This window comes from Schistocerca gregaria, chromosome X (assembly GCF_023897955.1).
Source record: "Schistocerca gregaria isolate iqSchGreg1 chromosome X, iqSchGreg1.2, whole genome shotgun sequence".
Taxonomy (NCBI): domain Eukaryota; kingdom Metazoa; phylum Arthropoda; class Insecta; order Orthoptera; family Acrididae; genus Schistocerca; species Schistocerca gregaria.
Genome location: NC_064931.1, coordinates 92,911,949 through 92,933,581, shown reverse-complemented (window position 1 = coordinate 92,933,581; position 21,633 = coordinate 92,911,949). Strand labels below are relative to the sequence as shown.

The 21,633-nt window shown below is 38.9% G+C and overlaps 1 protein-coding gene across 1 annotated transcript in view; it reads right to left on the bottom strand.

The window, feature by feature from the left end:
- Window positions 1-13,411: 13,411 nt before the first annotated feature.
- The window catches only part of LOC126298361 (dnaJ homolog subfamily C member 2-like), a 195,450-nt gene continuing 187,228 nt past the window's right edge, over window positions 13,412-21,633 (bottom strand). The window contains exons 10-11 of the mRNA XM_049989661.1: window positions 14,183-14,325; window positions 13,412-13,686 (exon numbers count right to left, since the gene is read on the bottom strand). Coding sequence (XP_049845618.1) covers window positions 13,621-13,686; window positions 14,183-14,325 — 209 coding nt within the window. The 3' untranslated portion in view covers window positions 13,412-13,620. The remainder of the gene's footprint in view (window positions 13,687-14,182; window positions 14,326-21,633) is intronic.

Here is a 21,633-nt window from a genome sequence, read left to right as displayed (position 1 = left end):
TTGCTCAACAGTTGCACATCTGGTCGCCTGTACACATTTCTGCAGCTGTAATTCACTCCTGTCATCTATGGCCCATGATGCACCCCATTTGCTTTGCTGCCGTTTTGGATAGTGCTATTTTGCCGTGCATGGTATACTTTAACCATGGTGGCATGTGAAGAGTTCAAAAACTTAGTCATTTTGGAAATGCTTCTACCCTTGGCCTGAAAGCGAATGATCATGCTCTTTCGGACCTCGATAAACTGCCCCATTTTCGCATTACGACAGTGACTGCACTGTTTTCCGTGTGCCCCGACAAACTTTATATACCCTCCACTGCTAGTGCTGCCACTTGCCATCTGTGACTGATTATTGCACATTGATGTCAAACACTGGCAGTGGTCACATTATCGTGACTGAACCGTTCACCTTAGATCCTGAGGTCAGTTCATCACAGACATGATATGATTCAGTTTTCATAACTGCAGTCTTGCCTAAGAGTTACTGTTTTCATAACAAATGTGTACTACGTGTCTAAAGATGAATCTTCATCTATAGTATAACATTTGTATAGAAATATGTGGATCTGACGCATACTAGGTAAGTTATATTTATTCAATGTACAGCGACAAAAGTGAAATTTGAAGTATTGTGAGTTCTGCAGATCTTCTCCCACATTTGTATTCAGATAACTGGTTATGGTTAATGGCAAAATAAACACAGACATGTGTAGAAACACTTTAGACAGTAGCTTCCTTCCCAGGCAGTGGAAGTGAAACTTCTCTGTATCAGAGTGATGATTTTCCTGTCCACAAGCTAAGGATAATTGTAACATGGTTCAAAGAAAGTCAGACTGATTTGGTGGACTGATATGCTGGAAACTTTGACTGAAAAATTTCAGTAAATATCTGTGGCATAAACAACATCATTGCTTACATGCTAAATCAGCTTGCCCAAAAACTCTGCAACTACCGTTTGTCATGCTTCAGAAAGAATAGAAAAAAAATTAGTTCTTGCAATGAATTACTCTATGTATCCAGAGGATTTTATCCCAGAGAGAGTAAGGTTCAAGCAGCCCAGTTGACTGGAACATGTAAATTAGGACCTGGACAATGAGTAACTTAAGATAGAATTCATACCAGCTAATGAATGATGGTGTATGTATAAAGTCCATCTAGAGTATTCAGGCAGAATTTAATAAGCTTATGGCCAAGTGCAGCTTTTAAAGCAAAATGGCATTCAATGAAAATAATATGATCTTTGATGTGAAAAAAATTGTGGTCTAATTCAGTAAATCTTTTTGTTTTCTTTTGTTGCAGGCTGTGACATTGTTGTGAAGAAACTAGTGGCAGCATTCCCTGGTATGAAAATCATGAGCCAGTTCAGAGTGATTCAAGGCTGAACATCCGCACTGACAGACCTATGAAGGCAGTAAATACTAATTTGAGCTTTATCAGAAGAATGCTACAGAAGTGTAATTTATTCCTCATAAAAACCTTATTAACCACCTCTTGAGGTTTGATCATCAGTTAGGGACTCTTGCCGGTTTAGAATAAAGGCAGAGAGAGAGAACATTAAAAAATAGCTACATGTTTCATCATGGATTCTTCATTTAGTTAGTCAGAGTATGTCACAGAAATGCCCAACGAACTCTAGTGAGAAATACAAGAATGAAGGGGAGCATCACAAAGTGTCTCCACTCAAAATTTGGTGCTCACATTCCAATAAAAGTAAAGAAACACAATACTTCCTCAAAATGACATCTTGTGTAACAATCACAAGGACAGTAACTTTTCATATACAGATGTGAATGTAGTTTTGGAATTTTTAGCTACAATAACCCAATAAAAAAGCACATGTGTTAATAGTCTGTTGACATGAAACTAGTTTGCACTACTGGTTGGACACAATTCATAAAGTACCTCACCTATTGTCCATGCACATTTTCTTGCTCCCTCACCTCCTTAACAATGAAATAACAATAAATGGAATCCTTCGAGCAAATGACACACATGCAACTGCTTCTACTGACCTTAGAAACTAAATGATATTGCACTAGTTATGCGTTATTTGGCAACAATTCATGTTTATTATTTAGTGTTTAGATTATTTTGTGTGTGAAGGGAAAGAGGTGCAAGAGGAAGTGGATAGTAAGAGGAAGGATTGGAAAATATTGGCAGATGGCTGAGAGAGGCAGCAGGCGCACTGGATAGAAATGTGGCACTGGTGAGCTTGATCTGGTTGCAGGTGATGGGAGTTTTGTCCAGCACACAATGATGAGGAGGAATTGATTGGAAGTGGGGATAGAACAGAGGGAAAAGGGCTACTGATCAAAATATGGTGTGGGTGCAGGATGAGTGAGGCTACAGGGCGGAGGTTAGTGGAAATTGAGTTAAGTAAGATTATGGAATCCAGCATTCTCATTTACAAAACCCTCAACCTGTTATCCAAACATGCTTTTTACAACCATCTAATATTAACCAATAGTGTTTACCATACTTATCATTCCCTGATGTCACTGACATTCTTCTTCTGCTACAGTGTCACCCCATCCCAAATGGATCTCTGCTTCTTTCATCAATGATGGTTCTGAAAAGTATCCCTTTTTCTCACTAAAACTCATACCCACCCAATGGTTCTAACATAAAAATTCCCCTCTCTGCATGTCACCCTTCCTTTCACAATGACTTACATATCTTCAGACTTCATCAATCCTTATCCCTCACTAACCTGATACTTAGGAAACTAATCTCCTTGGCACAGGCATCCCTGAACCATCCGTAACCCCCCCCCCCCCCCCCCTTGCAAGATACTACTATGGTGTAGCACCAACTACCTACACTCAATTCAATTTCCCAAATTGAAAGCCTTACCCTCCATCATATAGAAAAACATTCCAGCCACCATCACCACACTGTTTCACATTGACATCCTCCTTCCACTTTGGAGCACCACTGCCCACCAATGACCATCCTGCCCCTATGGAGTGACCTGAAATCTACTCTTGACAGGGTGAGTGCACCATCAAGTAGTACCTCTACCCACCTGACAGAGCTCAGTCCACCTGAGATTAAGTCTCAGAATTATAGTAACAGGACCCTAGTCTTCCATAACATTTTCGTCATAATCAAGCCCCATGGGAACTTTTGAGAAGATCTCCCTTTTTATATTTGCCAAGGGTTGAAGGGTATCGTGTTAAATTACTTCATATTGACACACTTCCCATTTGAAACTACCACATCACATTAAGTACCTGAATGGACATCACCTCACAAATGAAAAACATGCAGAAGGTGATATAATCCATAGCCTTGGAATTTTGCATACTATCCCCAAAGGGTTACTGCTGAACACATTCGAAGAGCTGACTTTCCAAATTAACAAGCACTTTCATATTTTTACAGTGCCCATAATTTAAAGACAGCCATTTAAACATGGCAAAACTGGTCATTTTAATAAATGAGATATTCTGCAATCTTGACTACTTTTTTCTAATTGGTTAAAAGGGATGAGATAGTATAAGATGGTGAAGAGAGAAAGGAAGCTGTTCTTGAATTTTATAAGAACAAATATTTAGCACCAAAGAAATTTTTTTCTGTTAACTGCGAGGATCTCGAAAGTCAAATTGAATGAACTAAAACAGGTTTGGGTGGCAACAATACAATGAAAAGGACAGTTGAGACTCATCATACAGCAGAGATACTGAGTCGCAGAAAGCCACAACAAAAAGACTGTCAGAAGGTTAGCTTTCGGCCACACTGCACAGCAATACTGCAGAAGAGGGCAGACAAACATAGTGTACGCAGACTCTTTAGTAGACCTGTTACATTTTCGAAGTGTTCTGGCAATAAATCAGCCTTTGGTTTGTGTTCCAATTTAAGTTATTTGTAATTAGAATCCCTAATTATTTCGTTTAGTCTACAGCCTTTAGTTTTGTGTGGTTTATTGTGCAACTGAAATTTAGTGGACCTTTTATTAGTGTTTGTGTGGATGAGTTCATGCTTTTCATTACTTAGAATCAATTGCCATTTCTTGCACCATACAGATATCTTGTCTAAATCATTTTGCAGTTTGTTTTAATCACTTGATGATTTTACATGATAGTAAATGACAGTACATCTGCAAAAAATTTTAGTAGACTGCTCAGATTCTCCCCTAAATCATTTATGTAGATCAGGAACAACAGAGGGCCTGTAACATTTCCTTGGGGAATGCAAATATTACTGTTGTTTAACTCGATGACCTTCCGGCAGTAATTACGAACTGATACCTTTCTGACAGGAAATTGTGAATCCAATCACACAACTGCGATGATATTCTATAGGCATGCAATTTAATTAGAAGTCGCTTGTGAGGAACAGTGTCAAAAACTTCTGTAAGTCTAAAAAGTATGGAGCCAATCTGTCATCCCCTATCGATAGCACTTATTAGTTTGTGAAAATAAAGAGTGAGTTGTGCTACACAAGAATCATATTTTCTGCATCCATGTTGAGTGTTTGTCAATAAATCTTTTGTTCGAGGTGACTCATAATGTTCATGCATTGTACATATTCCAAAACCTAACTTCAAATCTATGTGATATGCGTCTGTAATGCAGTGGATTACTCCTATTTCATTTCTTGGGTATTTGTGTGACTTGTGCAGCTTTCTGGTCTTTCGGTAAAGATCTTTCTACCAGCGAGTGGTTGTATATGACTGCTAAGTATAGGGCTGTTGTATCAGCATACTCTGGAAGGAACCTGATTGGTACACAATCTGCAACAGAAGCTTTGCCTTTCGTAAGTGTTTTAAGCTGCTTCATTACACCAAAGATCTCTACATCTAAGTTACTCATGTTGGCATGAGTAAAGACTATGGATCCAATACAATAAACTGAGATTTTCTCCGACTGGGGCTCACAGTTGGTCAAGAAGTAACAAAGAGCAACTCGTATGCAAAATGTATTTCAGTTTCAGATAATAGAAGTAGGAAGGTAAGTGGAGAACCAAAATCATGTCATACACTACGTAAAGCTGTTCCCAGTGGACAAAATGCTACAATACTAAAAGAAGTAGGTCTAGTGAGAGAATGAAGTGATGATGTAGAAAACGTTTCAACCTTTCAGTGTAAAGAATATTATCAAACGGGGTACCAGGATGCAATGAAAAATATGAATAACTGTGTAAAGCAAAGCAATGCAAGTGTCTTGCTTTATTGTCAAATAGTGAAAAAGAGAAAAAAGCTGATTAACCAAGCTTCTGAAGGTAGTGACAGTAGTTGTTCAAGTAACAATCCAAGTAGTGAGGAAAGTAGTGATGAATCTAGTAGTAATGACGATGAGAAGAGAGAAGAATATTTGAATTTGTCTGTGACAGTGAGGGTAATAAGTAACAAGAAAATAAATCTTGTGAGAAGAGTACTGATGAGGAAGGGTTAGGCACTAATGAAGATACTATTTGTCACTTAACTATCAGCAAATAGATTTGGTGGACAGGATGATTGCTTTTCTGAGGAAAAGATTAACGAAGATTTCTTACATGAAGAAGACATTATGGTACGTAGTAACGAGGTATGGCATCCTGTAATTATGACTAATATCTAATGAGTGCCTGTTAAGTGTTTACTGGATAGTAGCTGTGAATTAAATAACATTTCCCAGTTATTTTTGAGTCAATTAAAAATAGAGGAGTAGTAGTAATGATGTATGTTTCAGAAATCAGAGTTGTAGGTGTAACTGGAAAAATGTCAGAAAGTATTAAGCTGGAAGTAGTAGTACTGTATTTACCCAAGTATAAGATGACCCTGAATATAAGATGACCCCCTTTTTTTCTATGAGGCTTCTTGAGAAAAATTTATTTTTAACATATTCTGAATAATCAAAATTACAAATTTTTATTCATGTAAGGGATCTGTCTTAAAAGATGACATTACGCCTACTCTAAATTTATGTCATTTATTGATTTCTAAATTTTGATAACACAAGGAGAAATAAAATAAACAAAAAAAATTGTTTCATCATCATCATCATCATCATCATCATCATAACAGGACAGCTGTGAAACATATATTTCTGTTGTCACAAATATTTGGCTGTTTATTTTGAATATGTTGTGATTTCTGAGGTTGTGGTTAGTGTGGAACACGAGAACAGAACTTTTTTTCTCTTGTCAGGTTTCACTGACTCAAAAATTATCTAACCATTATAGTTTGTGTTATTGTAAATTAGGAAGACACCTTCATTTATTCTAGAGATTCTGGAGACACACAGACACAAAATTTCTATCAGTTTTTCAATTACTACAAATTGGAAGAAAAACAACATAGGACTCTTGTGTTCACATGCAGAACTTTGCATACACACGAAAGGAATTATTACATTTCAGTATTAGAGGCTTTAGCATTAATTTCTGGGTTTCAAAAATTTGAATTTTATTAACTGAGGAACAAGCAATATTTTACATTGACCATAAAGCTTTAAGCTTCTTACAACAGTGCAAGCTGAAACATCCTAGGCTGACCAGATCGGCTTTGTATTTGTAACAGTTCGTTACAATAGGGGAAAAGATAATATTGTAGCAGATATTGTTTATGTTTTTTTCCCCAGGATGTCAGCTGGAAAAGAGCATGATAACAGCAATGAGGACAAAAGAGGTCAGATAAAAGATGAGAAATTAATTAGGTGGATTTGTACACAGATAAGGAGAGAACAAAATAAAGACCCAAATTTAGGGCTAGTTCAGAAATACAACTCAAAAAAGGAACCAAAAGTGAGGTTGTAGTGCACAGTACATAAAGGATTACTTTTCAAAAGAAAAACTTGACAAACAGGAGTGGAAACTGGCTTCCAGAACAAAATGTTGACAAGTGGACTACCTCCATGAAAAAATTTGAAAATTTGTGGTAAATTCCTATGGGACCAAACCACTGAGCTCATCAATCTCTAGGCTTACACACTACTTAAGTCAACATTCAGGAAACCATTGCGTTTAACAATTGAGGTGAAGAGCTGAACCAAGATTGGATGGATGTGATAAGGAGTCAAAGGGTGAAAAACACCATGGCACCTAATGCGATCAGTTCTTCTTTATGAGCCAAGAGAGTTAATTGCCATGGATTTACTAGGCCCTCTTCCAGCATGTGTAGGAGGTTTTTTAAGGACATATTTTCCAAACGTGTCAAACTTTATCCTATTAAGAGAGCCAATACTAAACTCATAGATGAAAAATTAGAAACTCATTATTTTTACAATCTGAGGACACCAAAATCACTCTTGTTAGACAATGGGCCACGGTTTATTTCAGAAGGATTTCTGGACTTGATGGGGATGCAAAAAATTAACCACATAAAAATTGCTACTTATTTTTCTCCAGGGAACATGAGTCAAAGAGTTGTGAAGGAGTTCAATAGATTTTGTAGAACATATTGTATAGAAGCAATCTGCATGAGCCAGCCATATAGGGGAGTTTGAAAACACTGTTAATAATTTATGGAATGAATCCACAGGATTTGCACCTTACGAATTAATATTTGGAGAGAGACCCACTATCATCATTGGGAGGAAATTAAATTTCCAACTGTAAATGAAATAGCTCCAGGCGAGAAAATTAGGCTAGCAAAAGAAATGAAAGGAGGATTCGGAAGAAAGAACAAACATGATCAAAATGTACAATCCAGCAGTTTTAAGATTAGAGATTTGGTCTCAGTACAAACAAAAGAGAAATTCAGTATGGAAAATGATGAAATACAGAAATTTTTATGTGCAGCATGGCCTGATTAAAATCATTAGAGTTGTACATGATAATGTTTATGAGTCAGCTTACACCAAGTATTTGGTTTAAGAAATAAGATTGATTTGAAGCCTTATGTACATTCTGCAAGGTGCATAAACAGTAATCCACAGACTGATTTATTTCTGAATTTGGAAAATACAAATTTCGCTGAGAGAATGAAAAACATTTTAGGTAGACACATCATGTGGTGAATTAGCCTTACCCTAGCTGGTGTCTGCATTTTTCTTTTCTGGTACACTCATTCCTACTTCTTTACCATCTTGTATTCTGTCCCACCATGTTGTTAGTCTGTTTCTAGCACAGGGCATATCCCACTTTGGTTACATTTCTTGAGTGACAGGGGTTCTGTCCCCAAACAGGTCTTTCACCTGTTCTTTCTTGGTTTGTTCATTCTGTAAGATGACTACACCATGGCAACTGTCGGCTGACTCCTGCACAGTACTTGCAGAATCATTGCTACTCCTCTGATAAACATCCGTATGAATGAACAACAATCAGAGTTAAATTTCAGTGTTATATTTTTGTATGCAGTAGGTAAGGGGTTAACTGCTCTTGAGGGAATACGTTATGTAGCATATAATGTCTCCCCAAGGAGGATGATTTCAGTCTTCATCTTTACCGAATCACTCAGCCTCTTTTACTATCCTGTCAACCGCTTGTAAGTAGACAATAATCATTTTCTAAGTTGAGCAAAATTATGTATAAGATGATGATATGTGTTAATGATTAAAATTTGTAGTTTGTCAGGGATAAAATTTTGGAAGTGATGACTACAGTAACACAAGAGGATGGAAGCCCATAACATATATAATTTTTTCTAAACTGTGTGATGTGTTGTTTTGTTTTTGAATACAATAATGTTGATAATTGTGTGTGTCCATAATACTAAAGTCTTTGAGCCAAAAGATAATTTAAAAAATAAAATATGTCACAATATAAAAGAATGTTGAAATATATGGAGATAATACTGAAAATCTAAAGTAGCCAGCAAATATGTAAGCTAACAAAAGTTTATACAGCAGCAGTATGAAAGAACATCTTAAAAACATCAATCAGTACTGATTATGTAAACATATCAAAGTATTTTGTTCAATCTAAAGATAAATTGAGTCCAGCTGCTTACAGAAAAAGTTCCACTTTTGTCGTACTATGGAAATTCACTTCAGGGATTAGTAAGGAAAAATACAGTAAATATACTAATGTTTGTGGAATCAAAAAAAAAAGTTTATATCTACATTGCCTTCCAGATTTCAGTTCAGAATAATGTGGTGGCATAAAGTGCAGTAATGATTTCAGTAACTGATATTTTGTATGTTGGGTTATTGAAACTGGAGTTTTGTCTACTATGCTCGATTAATGTGTAGTTCTTTAGCACCATTTTTTGCACACTGAGCAAAGCAGGTGTTTATTTCTTCATTTACTGAGGCAGTACTGAAATGACAATGAGTGGTGTGATTGAACATTCCTCTAGTTAACAAGGTTCTTTAGGCAATGTATTTAATGAGGGTACAGTCAAAAGAAAGTAATGAACTGTAACTATGTGATGGGAAATATAATTTTGTTATGGTTAAATATCTGGAAGGATTGAGGCAACACTTGGTGATATGTTTATAATTTATGGTACTTTAAACAAGAGTTGAATGGAATATTATTTTTACAGTATATGAAACTATATATTGTTGCATAATTTATTTTCTTTGATGGTGCAAGTGGATTTTTCATCTGTGGTATTTATGACTTTGAGTGAATATGCATAAAAAGTAAAGATACCATATTAAGTAACCAGCTGCAACAGAGTGTGGATATTCTGAGAGGACTGAGCACTAGTAACGTAGTAGTCTCGGGTAATGTTAAGTACGTTTTGAAAATTTTACTGAAATCTGATTTTAGGGTTCAGTAAAAACAATACTGTGTTTTGGGCAAATGTGCAGGCTAGTATGAAACAGTTTCCATCCCCTCAGCTTGATTTGATTATTAAAAGGTGTTATGGGCAATATGTTAAAGATATTTCAACATGATATAAAAATAACTTTATGTATTTCTTGTATGTAACCACTATCTTACTCAATAAAAATATTGTGCGCCTGAGGGAGGACTCGAACCTCCGATGGGGGGAGCCGCACGAACTGTGGCAAGGTGCCTCAGACCACACGGTTACTCCGCATGGCACATTAGTAACAAACTCACTGCATGGATTGTGATTGGCTGTGAGTAGAGTGCGTGCCTGTGATCTACATCTACATCGATACTCCACAATCCACCTTATAGCACATGGTGGAGGTTACCCCGTACCACTAATTATATTTTTCTTTCCTGTTCCAATTGCAAACAGAATGAGGGACAAATGACCATGTGCAATGTACATTGGAGGCAACAGAATCATTCTGCAGTCAGCTTCAAATGTCAGTTCTCTAAGCTTTCTCAATAGTGTTCCTCAATAAGAATGTCATCTTCCATCCAGGAATTCCCATTTGAGTTCCTGAAGTATATCTGTAACACTTGCACATTGTTTGAACCTTCCAGTAAGAAATCTATCAGTCCGCCTCCGAATCACTTCAATGTGTTCCCACTCAAGCAGTACTCATGAGTAGCTTGCACTAGCGACTTATATGCGGTCTCCTTGACAGATGAACCACACTTTCCTAGAATTCCCCCAATAAACTGAAGTCAACGACCATTCCCCTTCCTACCACAATCCTCACATGCTTGTTCCATTTCATATCGCTTTGCAGAGTTATGCCAAGTAATTTAAATGATGTGACTGTGTAAGCAAGATACTACTAATGCTGCATCCGAACATTATCGACGGGTTTGTTTTTCCTACTCAATCGCATTAAATTGCATTTTTCCACATTTAGAGCTAGCTGCCATTCATCACACCAACTAGAAAATTTTATCCAAGTCACCTTGTATCCTCCTACAGTCACTCAGCTTTTACACCTTACCATACACCACAGTGCCATCAGCAAACAATGGTAGACTGTTGCACACCCTGTCTGCCAAATCATTTATGTATACAGAGAATAATAGCGGCCCAATCACAATATCCTGGGGCACTCATGACAATACCTTTTCTCTGATGAACACTTGCTATGATCCAAGCATTTTCTCAAGGAAGACAGCGAGTTATGTTCGAGAAAAATTATTGCTCAAATTTTGTTAAAATATAGTAAAACTTGTTTCTTGTTTGAAGAATTTGCTTTATATACCGACATAAAACTAATGTGCAAAATTAGTATGCTTCTACATTTACATTTGCATCTACACATATACTCCGCTAGCCACCAAGCGGTGTGTGGCGGAGGGTACAATTCGCGTCAAAGTCATATTTCCCCCCCTTCTGTTCCACTCGCGGATTGCGCGAGGGAAAAACGACTGTCTGAACACCTCAGTATCAGCTCTTACTTACCTTATCTTTGAATGATGATCATTACGCGATTTGAAAGTTGGTGGTAATAATATATGCTCTACACCCTCAGCAAAGATTAGATTTCGGAATTTAGTCAGCAGCTCCTTCTGTTTAGTGCGTCGTCTATCTGCAAGTGTGTTCCACTTCAAACTTTCTATGAGATTTTTAACGCTCTCGTAATGGCTAAATATACCAGTCACGAAACTTGGCACTCTTCTGTGGACCTTCTCAAGCTCTTGAATCAGACCCAACTGGTAAGGGTCCCATACAGACGAACAGTACTCTAAGACTGGACGAACTAATATATTGTAAGCTATTTCCTTTGTTGAAGGGCTGCATCGCTTCAGGATTCTACCAATAAACCGCAATCTAGAGTTCGCCTTACCTGTTACTTGTGTAATCTGATCATTCCATTTGAGATCATTTCAAATAGTCACACCCAGATACTTGACTGATCTTACCACTTCCAAAGACTGATCATTTATTTTGTACTCATACATTAATGGGGATTTTTGTCTTGTTATATGCAGTAGGTTGCACTTACTAATATTGAGAGATAACTGCCAGTCATTACACCACGCATTTATTTTCTGCAAATCCTCATTGACTTGTTCACAACTTTCGTGTAATACTATTTTCCTATAGACTACAGCATCATTGACAAACAGTCTAAGGCCACAGCTGTCAATACCATCAACCAGATCATTTACGTAAACCGTAAAAAGCAGAGGGCCTATTACGCTGCCTGGGGCACACCTGAAGTTAGTCTTGTTTCTGTTAAAGTTACCCTGTTCAGGACGACAAACTGCTCCCCATCTGTTAGAAAACTTTCTATCCGACCGCATATGTCATTGGATAGATCGTAAGCGCGCACTTTTTGTAGAAAGCGACAATGTGGAACTGAGTCAAACGCCTTTCGAAAGTCAAGAAATATGGCATCATGATTTATGTCGGTAACCAACGTTAGTTTTAGTTCATTTGCACATGTAATAATATAAATTTATGTTACGAAAATTGTAAATTCCTTTTATATCAGTGATTTATGTTGGAACTTGTTAACTATTTAGACACTGGATTATATATGATATAGCAGTACCTCTGTTATTCTGATTATGATGCAAAGTTCCTTTGGATATGCATGTATGTCCAAAGGAACAGGCACTGCGGCGACTACAGCCATTGTAAAAAACATTAAATGTATTCACAACTGTGAATAAGGACAACCATAAGCTGGAGAATGGAATGACAACAATGAAAATTTGTGCCGGACCAGGATTCAAACCGGGACTTCCCGAGTACTGCAAGCAGTTGCCTTAGAATTTGGCTATCTGTGCACGACTCATGGCCAGACCCAAACTTCAATATGTCGTCAACCACATGTCTGGCTGTGAGTTGTGCACAGACAGCCAAATGGTAAGGCAACCGCTCACAGTACGTGGGAAATCTGGGTTCGAGTCCCAGTCCGGCACAAATTTTCATTGTCATTATTCCATTTTACAGCTGATTTATTAGCAATTCTGAACTCTATATTACCATAAAGATTATCTTATTATGGCAGCACATCAAGAGAGATTTAAAGCTTCTCTCTCTGCTCCCAATGGCAGCTGGAGGAGTTTACTCCTCCAAACCCCACCAACCAAGACTAGAAAAGAACACAAAAAGTGTATAACAGTATGAAAACTCTTTCAATTTCTTCTCACTTCTCCTTTCCTGATCGTAATTAGGTTCCCTTCTTTCCTGCTGAATTCATATCTTCACTGTCCTCTCCCTCCACAACTATCATCGTGCTCCTTGCATGCAGCCTGGGCATTGGAGTTGCCTTCTTTATTTGGTTAGAGTTTAATGTCTTTCCAGCACCAAAGTACTATCTAGAAAGCTATCAATTTTGAATTTTGGCAACGGGGAGAGAGAAAAGAAAAACACACCCACTAGTTTCCTGCCCCCCCCCCCCCCCCCCAGAACACGACTTCACAGCTTCACAAGAGCATCACGACTAATTGAGAATTTACTCTTTCAATGAAAAATGTATTACAATATTAACATAAATTATTCTTACAAAATGGTGCAAAAACTTGCCAGAGCTGCCAGAGGGAAGACAAAACTAAACAAAGTTTCTCAAAGAAAACTGGATGTGCACTATCTCTTTCTAAACAAAAAGTCTGTTAACTATTTAAGTTTTTGATTTTTAAAACTGGAAATATTTTGTAAAAGGCTGGGACAGAGGTACAGGTGTCAAATTGTAAACCAAAGGCAATCAATGAACACAACATTCTTCAATATAAAATACAGTAGCAATCAGTTGTACAAAAGGTACAGAATTTGCAAGATATGTTGCACAATGCTATGTACAAGTATCCAAAAATTTTTCAATAATTTAAGGAATTTCGATTTGTTGGGAATTAGTGGAGAAAAATTAGCTGAATATCAAAACAAAATATTGAGCTCCCTAAATGACACTAGGGGTTATTTTTTCTTTTGTTCAGCAGCAGCTTGAGCTGCCTTTTTGGCTTTAACCATTTCAGCAATTTCCTGTAAAGAGAAGAAAAAAATTAGGAATGTGGCACACACAAGGCTTGCAATAATAATAATAATAATAATAATAATAATAATAATAATAATAATAATAATAATAAACTTTTACATAGTATTTCTGATATCTAGTTGAATGTGTTAGTATTCAAGAGTGAAAATGATATGATACAGTAAGTTAAAAATTCTGTGTGAGTGTGTGTGTGTGTGTGTGTGTGTGTGTGTGTGATTACAGAACTTGCCCATTGACTACAGATATTATGTCTGTGTAGCTCACATTGGACTGTGAATGCAGAAGTAAGCTGCATGATGCCCACCTTACTGCCAACTATCGGCTTTTTATACGAACATTTTATTTCACAGAGTTTTCCATTAACATAACCATTTGAACAGATTAACTCTGCCAACTATTATTCCTTCACAGCAATAGCAATTAACAGTTGTACTACACCAATGATCAATATTAAAATGTCGGTGAATACACAGAAAACATTACCTTGTATCTAGAAATACATTGTTTCTTTGTTCTTGTTGGTATGCACTCAGCAATTCTCTCCCATCTGTTTGGTGTTGAATTAGGGTAAGTCTTCAGTGCTTGTTCTAGAAGCTTCTGTTCAGCCCCTGTCCATGGAGTCTCTTCTGTTGATGTTGAAGCCATAAAGAAAAGAGAGGTTATATTCAGAACTAGCATTACACGAAGACAGAAAAAACACAAAGGGAGTGTGTAAAGTTACATATGTAAACGATTCCTATTATGTTGGTTGGTTTTTTTGGGGAAGGAGACCAGACAGCAAGGTCATTGGTCTCATCCGATTAGGGAAGGAGGGGGAAGGAAGTCGGCTGTGCCCTTTGGAAGGAACCATCCCGGCATTTGCCTGGAGCGATTAAGGGAAATCACGGAAAACCTAAATCATGATGGCTGGACGAGGGATTGAACCGTCGTCCTCCCGAATGTGAGTCCAGTGTCTATCCACTGCACCACCTTGCTCGGTATTATGTTGTTATTGTCACATTTCGTACTGACAGAATAGATATTACTATAATGAGTTACATAGAATAGAGTACATTTTTGTAAAATACTAAAGTAGTTAATATTATGCTATGAGTTTGCACAGGGCTTAAAGAGTTCACTTCTGCTATACATCAACACAATTAATGTGTTTTTTACAGCACTATATCAAGCTATTTAACTATGTACTCAGACTGGTTTAAACTTTTAGTTTGGATGACTTACAACACCTTGAGAAGCAAGTCAGAAATACAATAATTAAGAAGTTTCTACACTGTGTAAAAAAGTCCATATAATTTTACATGCCTGTGCGTGAAAGTTGAAGAGACAGTGTTTACACGATGCTTAAGTTAACACAAATGCAATCTGAAGACAGAACAGTAGTTGGTAATTAAATGAAGTCAACAATCTGCTTCACTAAAAGTGTGTTCAACAGTGTACATACAAGATCAAACAGTAAGTGGTTCTAATGGTTCAAATGGGGCTTTGGGCACTATGGGGCTTAACATCTGAGGTCATCAGTCCCCTAGAACTTAGAACTACTTAAACCTAACCAACTTAAGGACATCATACACATCAATGCCCAGGCAGGATTCGAACCTGCGACTGCAGTTGTCGCACTAAGTGGTAGTGTAATGTATCAACATAATTAACAACATTTCATTATTGCTTCTGTCAGCACAATTCATAAACAGAATAAATTGTTGTTGGATACAGATAGTATAGAGTTGGTGTTTGCCAGTTTTCACTAGCTATATGTACCAAATCTCCATTTCAGTCCAATACATAGTCAATTTCCCCAAGATTTTTTCTAAGTATTGCTACAGTAATTAAAAAACCAAAGGTGTTAATTTACTAACTGCTGCATGGATATTAAAAATGTTTGATATATTTTATTTCTTTCCCTTTTTGTCAGCATTTGTCCTTAATGCCAATCCAAAGCAATTCTGGACAAAAATTTGTCATTACTGATCAATCTGTCATCAGTTTACTGCAACTAACTTCTTTCTTTACAAGTCTTCTTCCAGCACTTACAGCAGCATTTAAATTCAGAACACATATGTCTCTCTTTTATACAGTGTTTTCATGAAATATTCAGAAACTGAAATGACATCATTGTGTCCACACTGCCTTATCTTCATTTAGTATGTGCTTTTACACATGCAGTAGGTCTGGCCAACAAGTGGTCCGACACCAAGCTTCTTGTTGATGATGTCTCATTATGTGTGCACTTAAGCTGTGTACAAAGAGTGCAGTGTTGTCTGCGTAAAGTGCTAGCTCCACCCTTGGGGGTTTTGGTATGTTTGGTGTGTACAATGTGTACAGCAGGGAACTGAGTATGGACTCCTGGGCACACTGGCCCTGATTTGCCTTACTGTGGACTTTGTCTGTTTGGAAATAAAACTTATGGTCCCTTAAGTATAATAGAAGCAGGCTGTCATGTGACATGGGTACTCCCAGTACAAGTAGCTTGTATAGGAGCCCGTCATGCCACACAGAACAGTGTGAAAATGTTTTCCCTTCAAGGCACTTTTCACTCTTAGGAACAGTCCAAAGTCACAAGGAGCCAAATTTGGTGAATACACAGGATGTTCAAGCATTGGAATGTGCTTGTCCACTGAAAAGTGTTTCACAGGTATGGTTTTGTGGACTGGTGCATTGTCCTGATGCAGAATCCGTGTGTTGTCCTTCCAAAAACTTGGTCATTTCTTTATTAATCTTTCCTTCAGCTTCAGTTGGATTTGTTTGCAGTGCTACTGATTATCCATTTGACCATATGGCACCCATTCAATCATTAAAACCCTCCTGATAAAAAAAAATCATCATCATTGCTTGGTCATGTGGGAGTATTTCAGTGCATCGACTGACCCTTTGTTTCCGGTTCATATTGGAAGAGCCTTGTTTCATCACTTGCCGGCAGGGCTGGTTCTTTGCTGAATCTTCCCATGGCATCAGAGCAAATGTTCTTCCAATGGTCTTTTTGTTCCTGAGAGAAGCTTTTTGGAACCAGTTTTGCAAAAGTTTCTCTCATCTTTAATTCACAATGCAAAATCTGTCTTTTTTCATTAATTTTTTAAATGTCTGTGTAGCTCTGCTACCAGGTCAAGAGTAAAATTTATGAGAAGGTGTGGCAGAACACTGCATGAGCCGCTGCTGACCGGTGAGTGTGACATGTTGACATTTGGGTTAAGACAACAAGCATGTGAATTTATTTTGAGATGGACTAGCCTCACTCAGTGTAGCTTGCCAGCGCAATGATAAGAGACAGCACAGGTAAGTTAATGCCCTCATCATCAGGGTTTCGGTGGTGTTGCTCAGTATGTGACAAGGAGTGGTACACTGACACAACAAGCGCACTGCAATCTCGTATAAACAAACATAGATTTGCTATCAGAGTCATTTGCAGTCCAGCAGTACCATCAAGATGCAGGGGCTACACCAGACAAGAAAATGACACGGAGCCACCAGCCCAAGCAGCGGATTTGAGTCCCTGCCAGGGTACTTGCTTCCTGCAGTATGTCTACTCCCTGGATTTGGTGCCACAGTGCTGCAGGCCTGCCAGTCCATTGCCACAGCAGTTACACTCCTGATAGGAGGCAGCAGTTGCACCCGGGCACAGCAGATGCTTAACAACAATGTGGTGGGTGCAAGGTGTAAATGTTCTAGTTTTCACCTGGTTGATATGGGCAATATGGGTGTATTTGTCTAGTAGCATATAAGCTGTTAACCATGAGTAATGATTTGGGCCGTACAGCTAAGTTATGCTACCACCCAAGTTATATCATTGTTTAGATGTGTAGTAGTAGTAGTAGTAGTAGTAGTAGTAGTAGTACTTGCAGCAGCGTGGTGATGAGGAGGGCTGCTCAGACGAGAGTACTGAAGTTATAATAAGAAGAAATATGAGAGTGGTATGGTCAAGTGTTCCCATAATTTGATTTTGTTTTATGCAAACCAGGTAGGTATTTATGCATTAAGTTAGTGAGAAGTGTTGGGATAGTAATATGTTTAAGATTTTTTTTTAAAATTATGTTTGTATACCTGGTAAGAGGTAGTAACATCATGGTCAGTACCACTGGGAGCAGCGTTTGCGATAGTGCAGGGGCTACCATAGAGGAGGTATTGATAATTGTGCGAGACGAAGGAAATAAGATGTGAGTGGAGAATGTGGAGTTGTCTAACAAATGGGAAGCAATTCAGGCTGGAATACAGAGAGAAGTTATGGAGGGTGATTGATACAAAATGGTCCTTGACAGATGAGGAATATGTTGATGATGGAGAAGATGGATAGGACAAAAAGAGTGGGAGCAGAGAGGAGAAAGGAAGAGGAAGCTGAAAGGGATAGGAGCAGGTTTGTGGACAGTCTGCCTGTTCCTGTAGGACAGCTGGGTACCATTAACGTAGTTAAACCTGTTAGTCTGTGAATGGTATAGAAGAACATCATGAATGGGTGGGTGATCTTTTGAATGGGAAGATTAAGATAATTGTAGATGGTATGTAAAGCAAGTTCTTGAGAATCCATGCAAGGTGCAGAATAATGCTGTTGCTGAAGTTAAGGAGTGTAATGAAGTACTGTCTCTGATATCAAGTCAAATTGTGGAGTCTGAGGTGGCAGAAATGAGTTTGGGCTGCACCGAAGTGATTTAAGTGTAGGGATACCAACATGAATTATTTAAGTGTCTGCCTTACTAGGTGATAATGGGTGTTGTCTTGAGGCTGATGAGCCTAGGGGAAATGCACAGGGAAGTGCTTGCACCAGTGACTTCTGCATCACACAGAGCAGAACTGCAGACAATGTTGTTGTTTTATATACTACAGGTAATACACAAGCAGAATGTGGGACCAGAACAAGTACTATTCATACATAGTCTCACAGGCCAAGCAGCTGATGTGTGCAGCAAGCTATTTACTGCATAGCCACAGTATTATATGCCTGATGAGTGTAAAGTAGGTAAAGAGTACAATGCAAGTCTGAATTCTGACTGAACATCAGGCCACAGTAAACCCTCAGTGACAGAAAGCTGTTGCCAGTGTAGAGCTATCACAATCATGTCCATTATAATTATCCGGGCTGTTATGCCGTGGTCGGTTGATGAATTTTGTCTCAATTCATCAACCGACCACGGCATAACAGGCCGGATAATTATAATGGACATGATATTTCCGGCCGTGAAAGTCTACATTTGAGCTATCACAATGTGCATCTAACATATGGGACAAAGCAGTTAAACTGTGTACAACTACAGTAAAGTGCTATTTGCTTGGTATAGTACCACCAGGAAGTTGGTTTTTGGGAGCAGGAGCACCAGAAAACCAAGCATTTCAAGGCGAATTCAGTATGTAATGAGCACTACAATGGGATGAGTAAGTAAGACTACGTGTCGGAGTGTTGTGAAGGGTTGTGCCGTATGTGGTTTTCTTGAGAGGTTAGTTTTGGGAATACACTTGCTGGGAAGATAAAGGGAACTGTTGCCGCATGGACAAATTTCTGAAAGTTGTCCCAAACAAAAGTTTATACAACCACCTCTTTTGACAGAGGGGGTGCTGAGCATAAGAGTACAATGGAGCCAGACCATGTGTTGTTAAAGGTCGTATGTTAAGAATAAATTATTAAGAAAGAAAGTGTGTCATTTTTCGTTTCTAAGCATGGAATCGAGAGTTAGAAGCTGTGTGCATAAGCATGGTAAGGAACCCTTGAGAGATATTAGGAGATTAAGCAATGTGAGTAAAGATTCCAAAGTGAAGACAGCCATAGTAGGTGTACAAGGAATACTATAATATAAATATCAGAGAGAAATGTATTATTTAGAGTTTAAGAAAATACAAGGCCATGGAATGATCGATGAATGTTCTCAAATTAGTAAGGACATATGTTTTTACAGAATGGAAGTAGTGTAGAAGCACAGAGTGATGAAAGTTCTAGAGGAAATAATGTAATGATAAAATCGGATAGATGTACACAACAGAATAGCAGAGGCGGCATTTAGCAAGTAAGGATTGAAGTGAAATGTAGACTCTGAACTTTGAAAACTGTACTGCCAGATGTTTTGTAGGGATAACTTGGGTTTTATAAGTGATACCTTGTGGGAAACTGCTCCTAAGGAAGACTTGAGGGGCTGGGTGTTCTCCATGGAGGGGGATAATGTAGCACAACTACCACCTTAAGAGCATAATTTGTGAGGTGAGGTGGAACACTGCATTACCCGCCAGTGACTGGTGAGCGTGAAGTGTCAACATCTGGGGTAAGACAGCGAGCATGACAAATTAGTGAGATGGGCCAGCCTCACTTGGCATAACTTGCCAGCACAGCAGTAATACAAGGCACAGGCAAGGCGATGCCTCCAAAATCAGTGTTTCGGTGGTGTTGCTGAGTTCTTGACCAGGAGAGGTGCATTGATGCAAGAAGTGCACAGCTATCTAGTATAAATAAAAACTCATTCTGTATCCCAGTCATTCACAGTCCAGCAGTACTACCAAGATGCAGAAGTTGCTCCAGGTGAGGAATGACACACAGCCACCAGTCGCAGCGCCAGGTTCTAGTCCCTGCTGGAGTGCCTGCTTTCTACACTAAGTTTGCCTCTCTGGACTTGGTAACATAATGCAGTCAGTCTGCCAGTCCAATCCAGTAGCAGCTGGACTCCTGTCAGGAATCAATGTGTTGCACCCTGGGCACAGTAGTGGTGGTGGTTAGTGTTTAACATCCCGTCGACAGCGAGGTCATTAGAGACGGAGCGCAAGCTCGGGTTAGGGAAGGACTGGGAAGGAAATAGGCCGTGCCCTTTCAAAGGAACCATCCTGGCATTTGCCTGAAGCGATTTAGGGAAATCACGGAAAACCTAAATCAGGATGGCCGGAGACAGGATTGAACCGCCGTCCTCCCGAATGCGAGTCCAGTGTGCTAACCACTGCGCCACCTCGCTCGGTTGGGCACAGTAGCCACCTACTGACAATGTGGCAGGTGTGTCTCTTGCCAATTGCCTTGGTCCCCAGGGTGTAGACATTCACACTGAAGGGAGGCTACCTCTGCAAGACTCCAGTACGTGTCACTGACGTCAGTGCTGTGGCTCATGCAACGTAACCATGGGTCTGATGCTGAGTACAGATGTCAGCAAAGAATGGATGCTGGGCAGGGGCACGATCGCCTCCTCACTGCACTGTAGAATCAATGTATTGGTGAGAAATGTTTCTCCTTGAGTGTCACTGACTTGTAATCCAGTCTCACCCCACAGCCACTCAGCCTCCTGCAAATGCAGCACCCCCCCCCCCCCCCCCCCTTGCCCCCACTGCCAGACAGAGTTGGCTGTATTTGCCTCAATTTCTGAACTCGCAGATCGACCAAGGCATTCGTCATCCCCAACCTCTTCCCGACCTTCTGGAAACCATTTGCATTATTTAAAAACTTGTGCATGTGCCACAACATTATTGCCCACCACCACCTTTAACATCTGAAAACATTTAGTTGGTGACTTCTAAATTTCTTGAGAAATTTGAGGTTGATATGCTTCTCAGTTTTTACGTTCACCATGCTCACAGCACTACTACAGAACAACTTCTTCTACAGTCAAGGCTCAAAAGTGGACACAAAGGTGAAGTTGACTGTAGCTGCTCTTGAAAGTTCTAGGTCAACTGCATTCCCATACCAGCCCTCCAACTCCCCTTCCAAGCGGATGAGCAATAGGTGCACAGACTACAAACTGTATTGTGAATAGAGTCAGTAGTAAAGAAATAATTTCCTTTCATTATTTGTGTGTGTGTGTGGGGGGGGGGGGGGGGGGGCATGTGCACTTGCACTGTCAGTTACACTCTCAAGACAAACATACAGTTTTTAACTGTAATATATGTCTTACTGTGTTAAACTTCGAACTTTATAGACTACACCTCTTAATGAACATATTATCACAGTATTTTAAATTCTTAAATTTGGTCAATCACTATGCAAA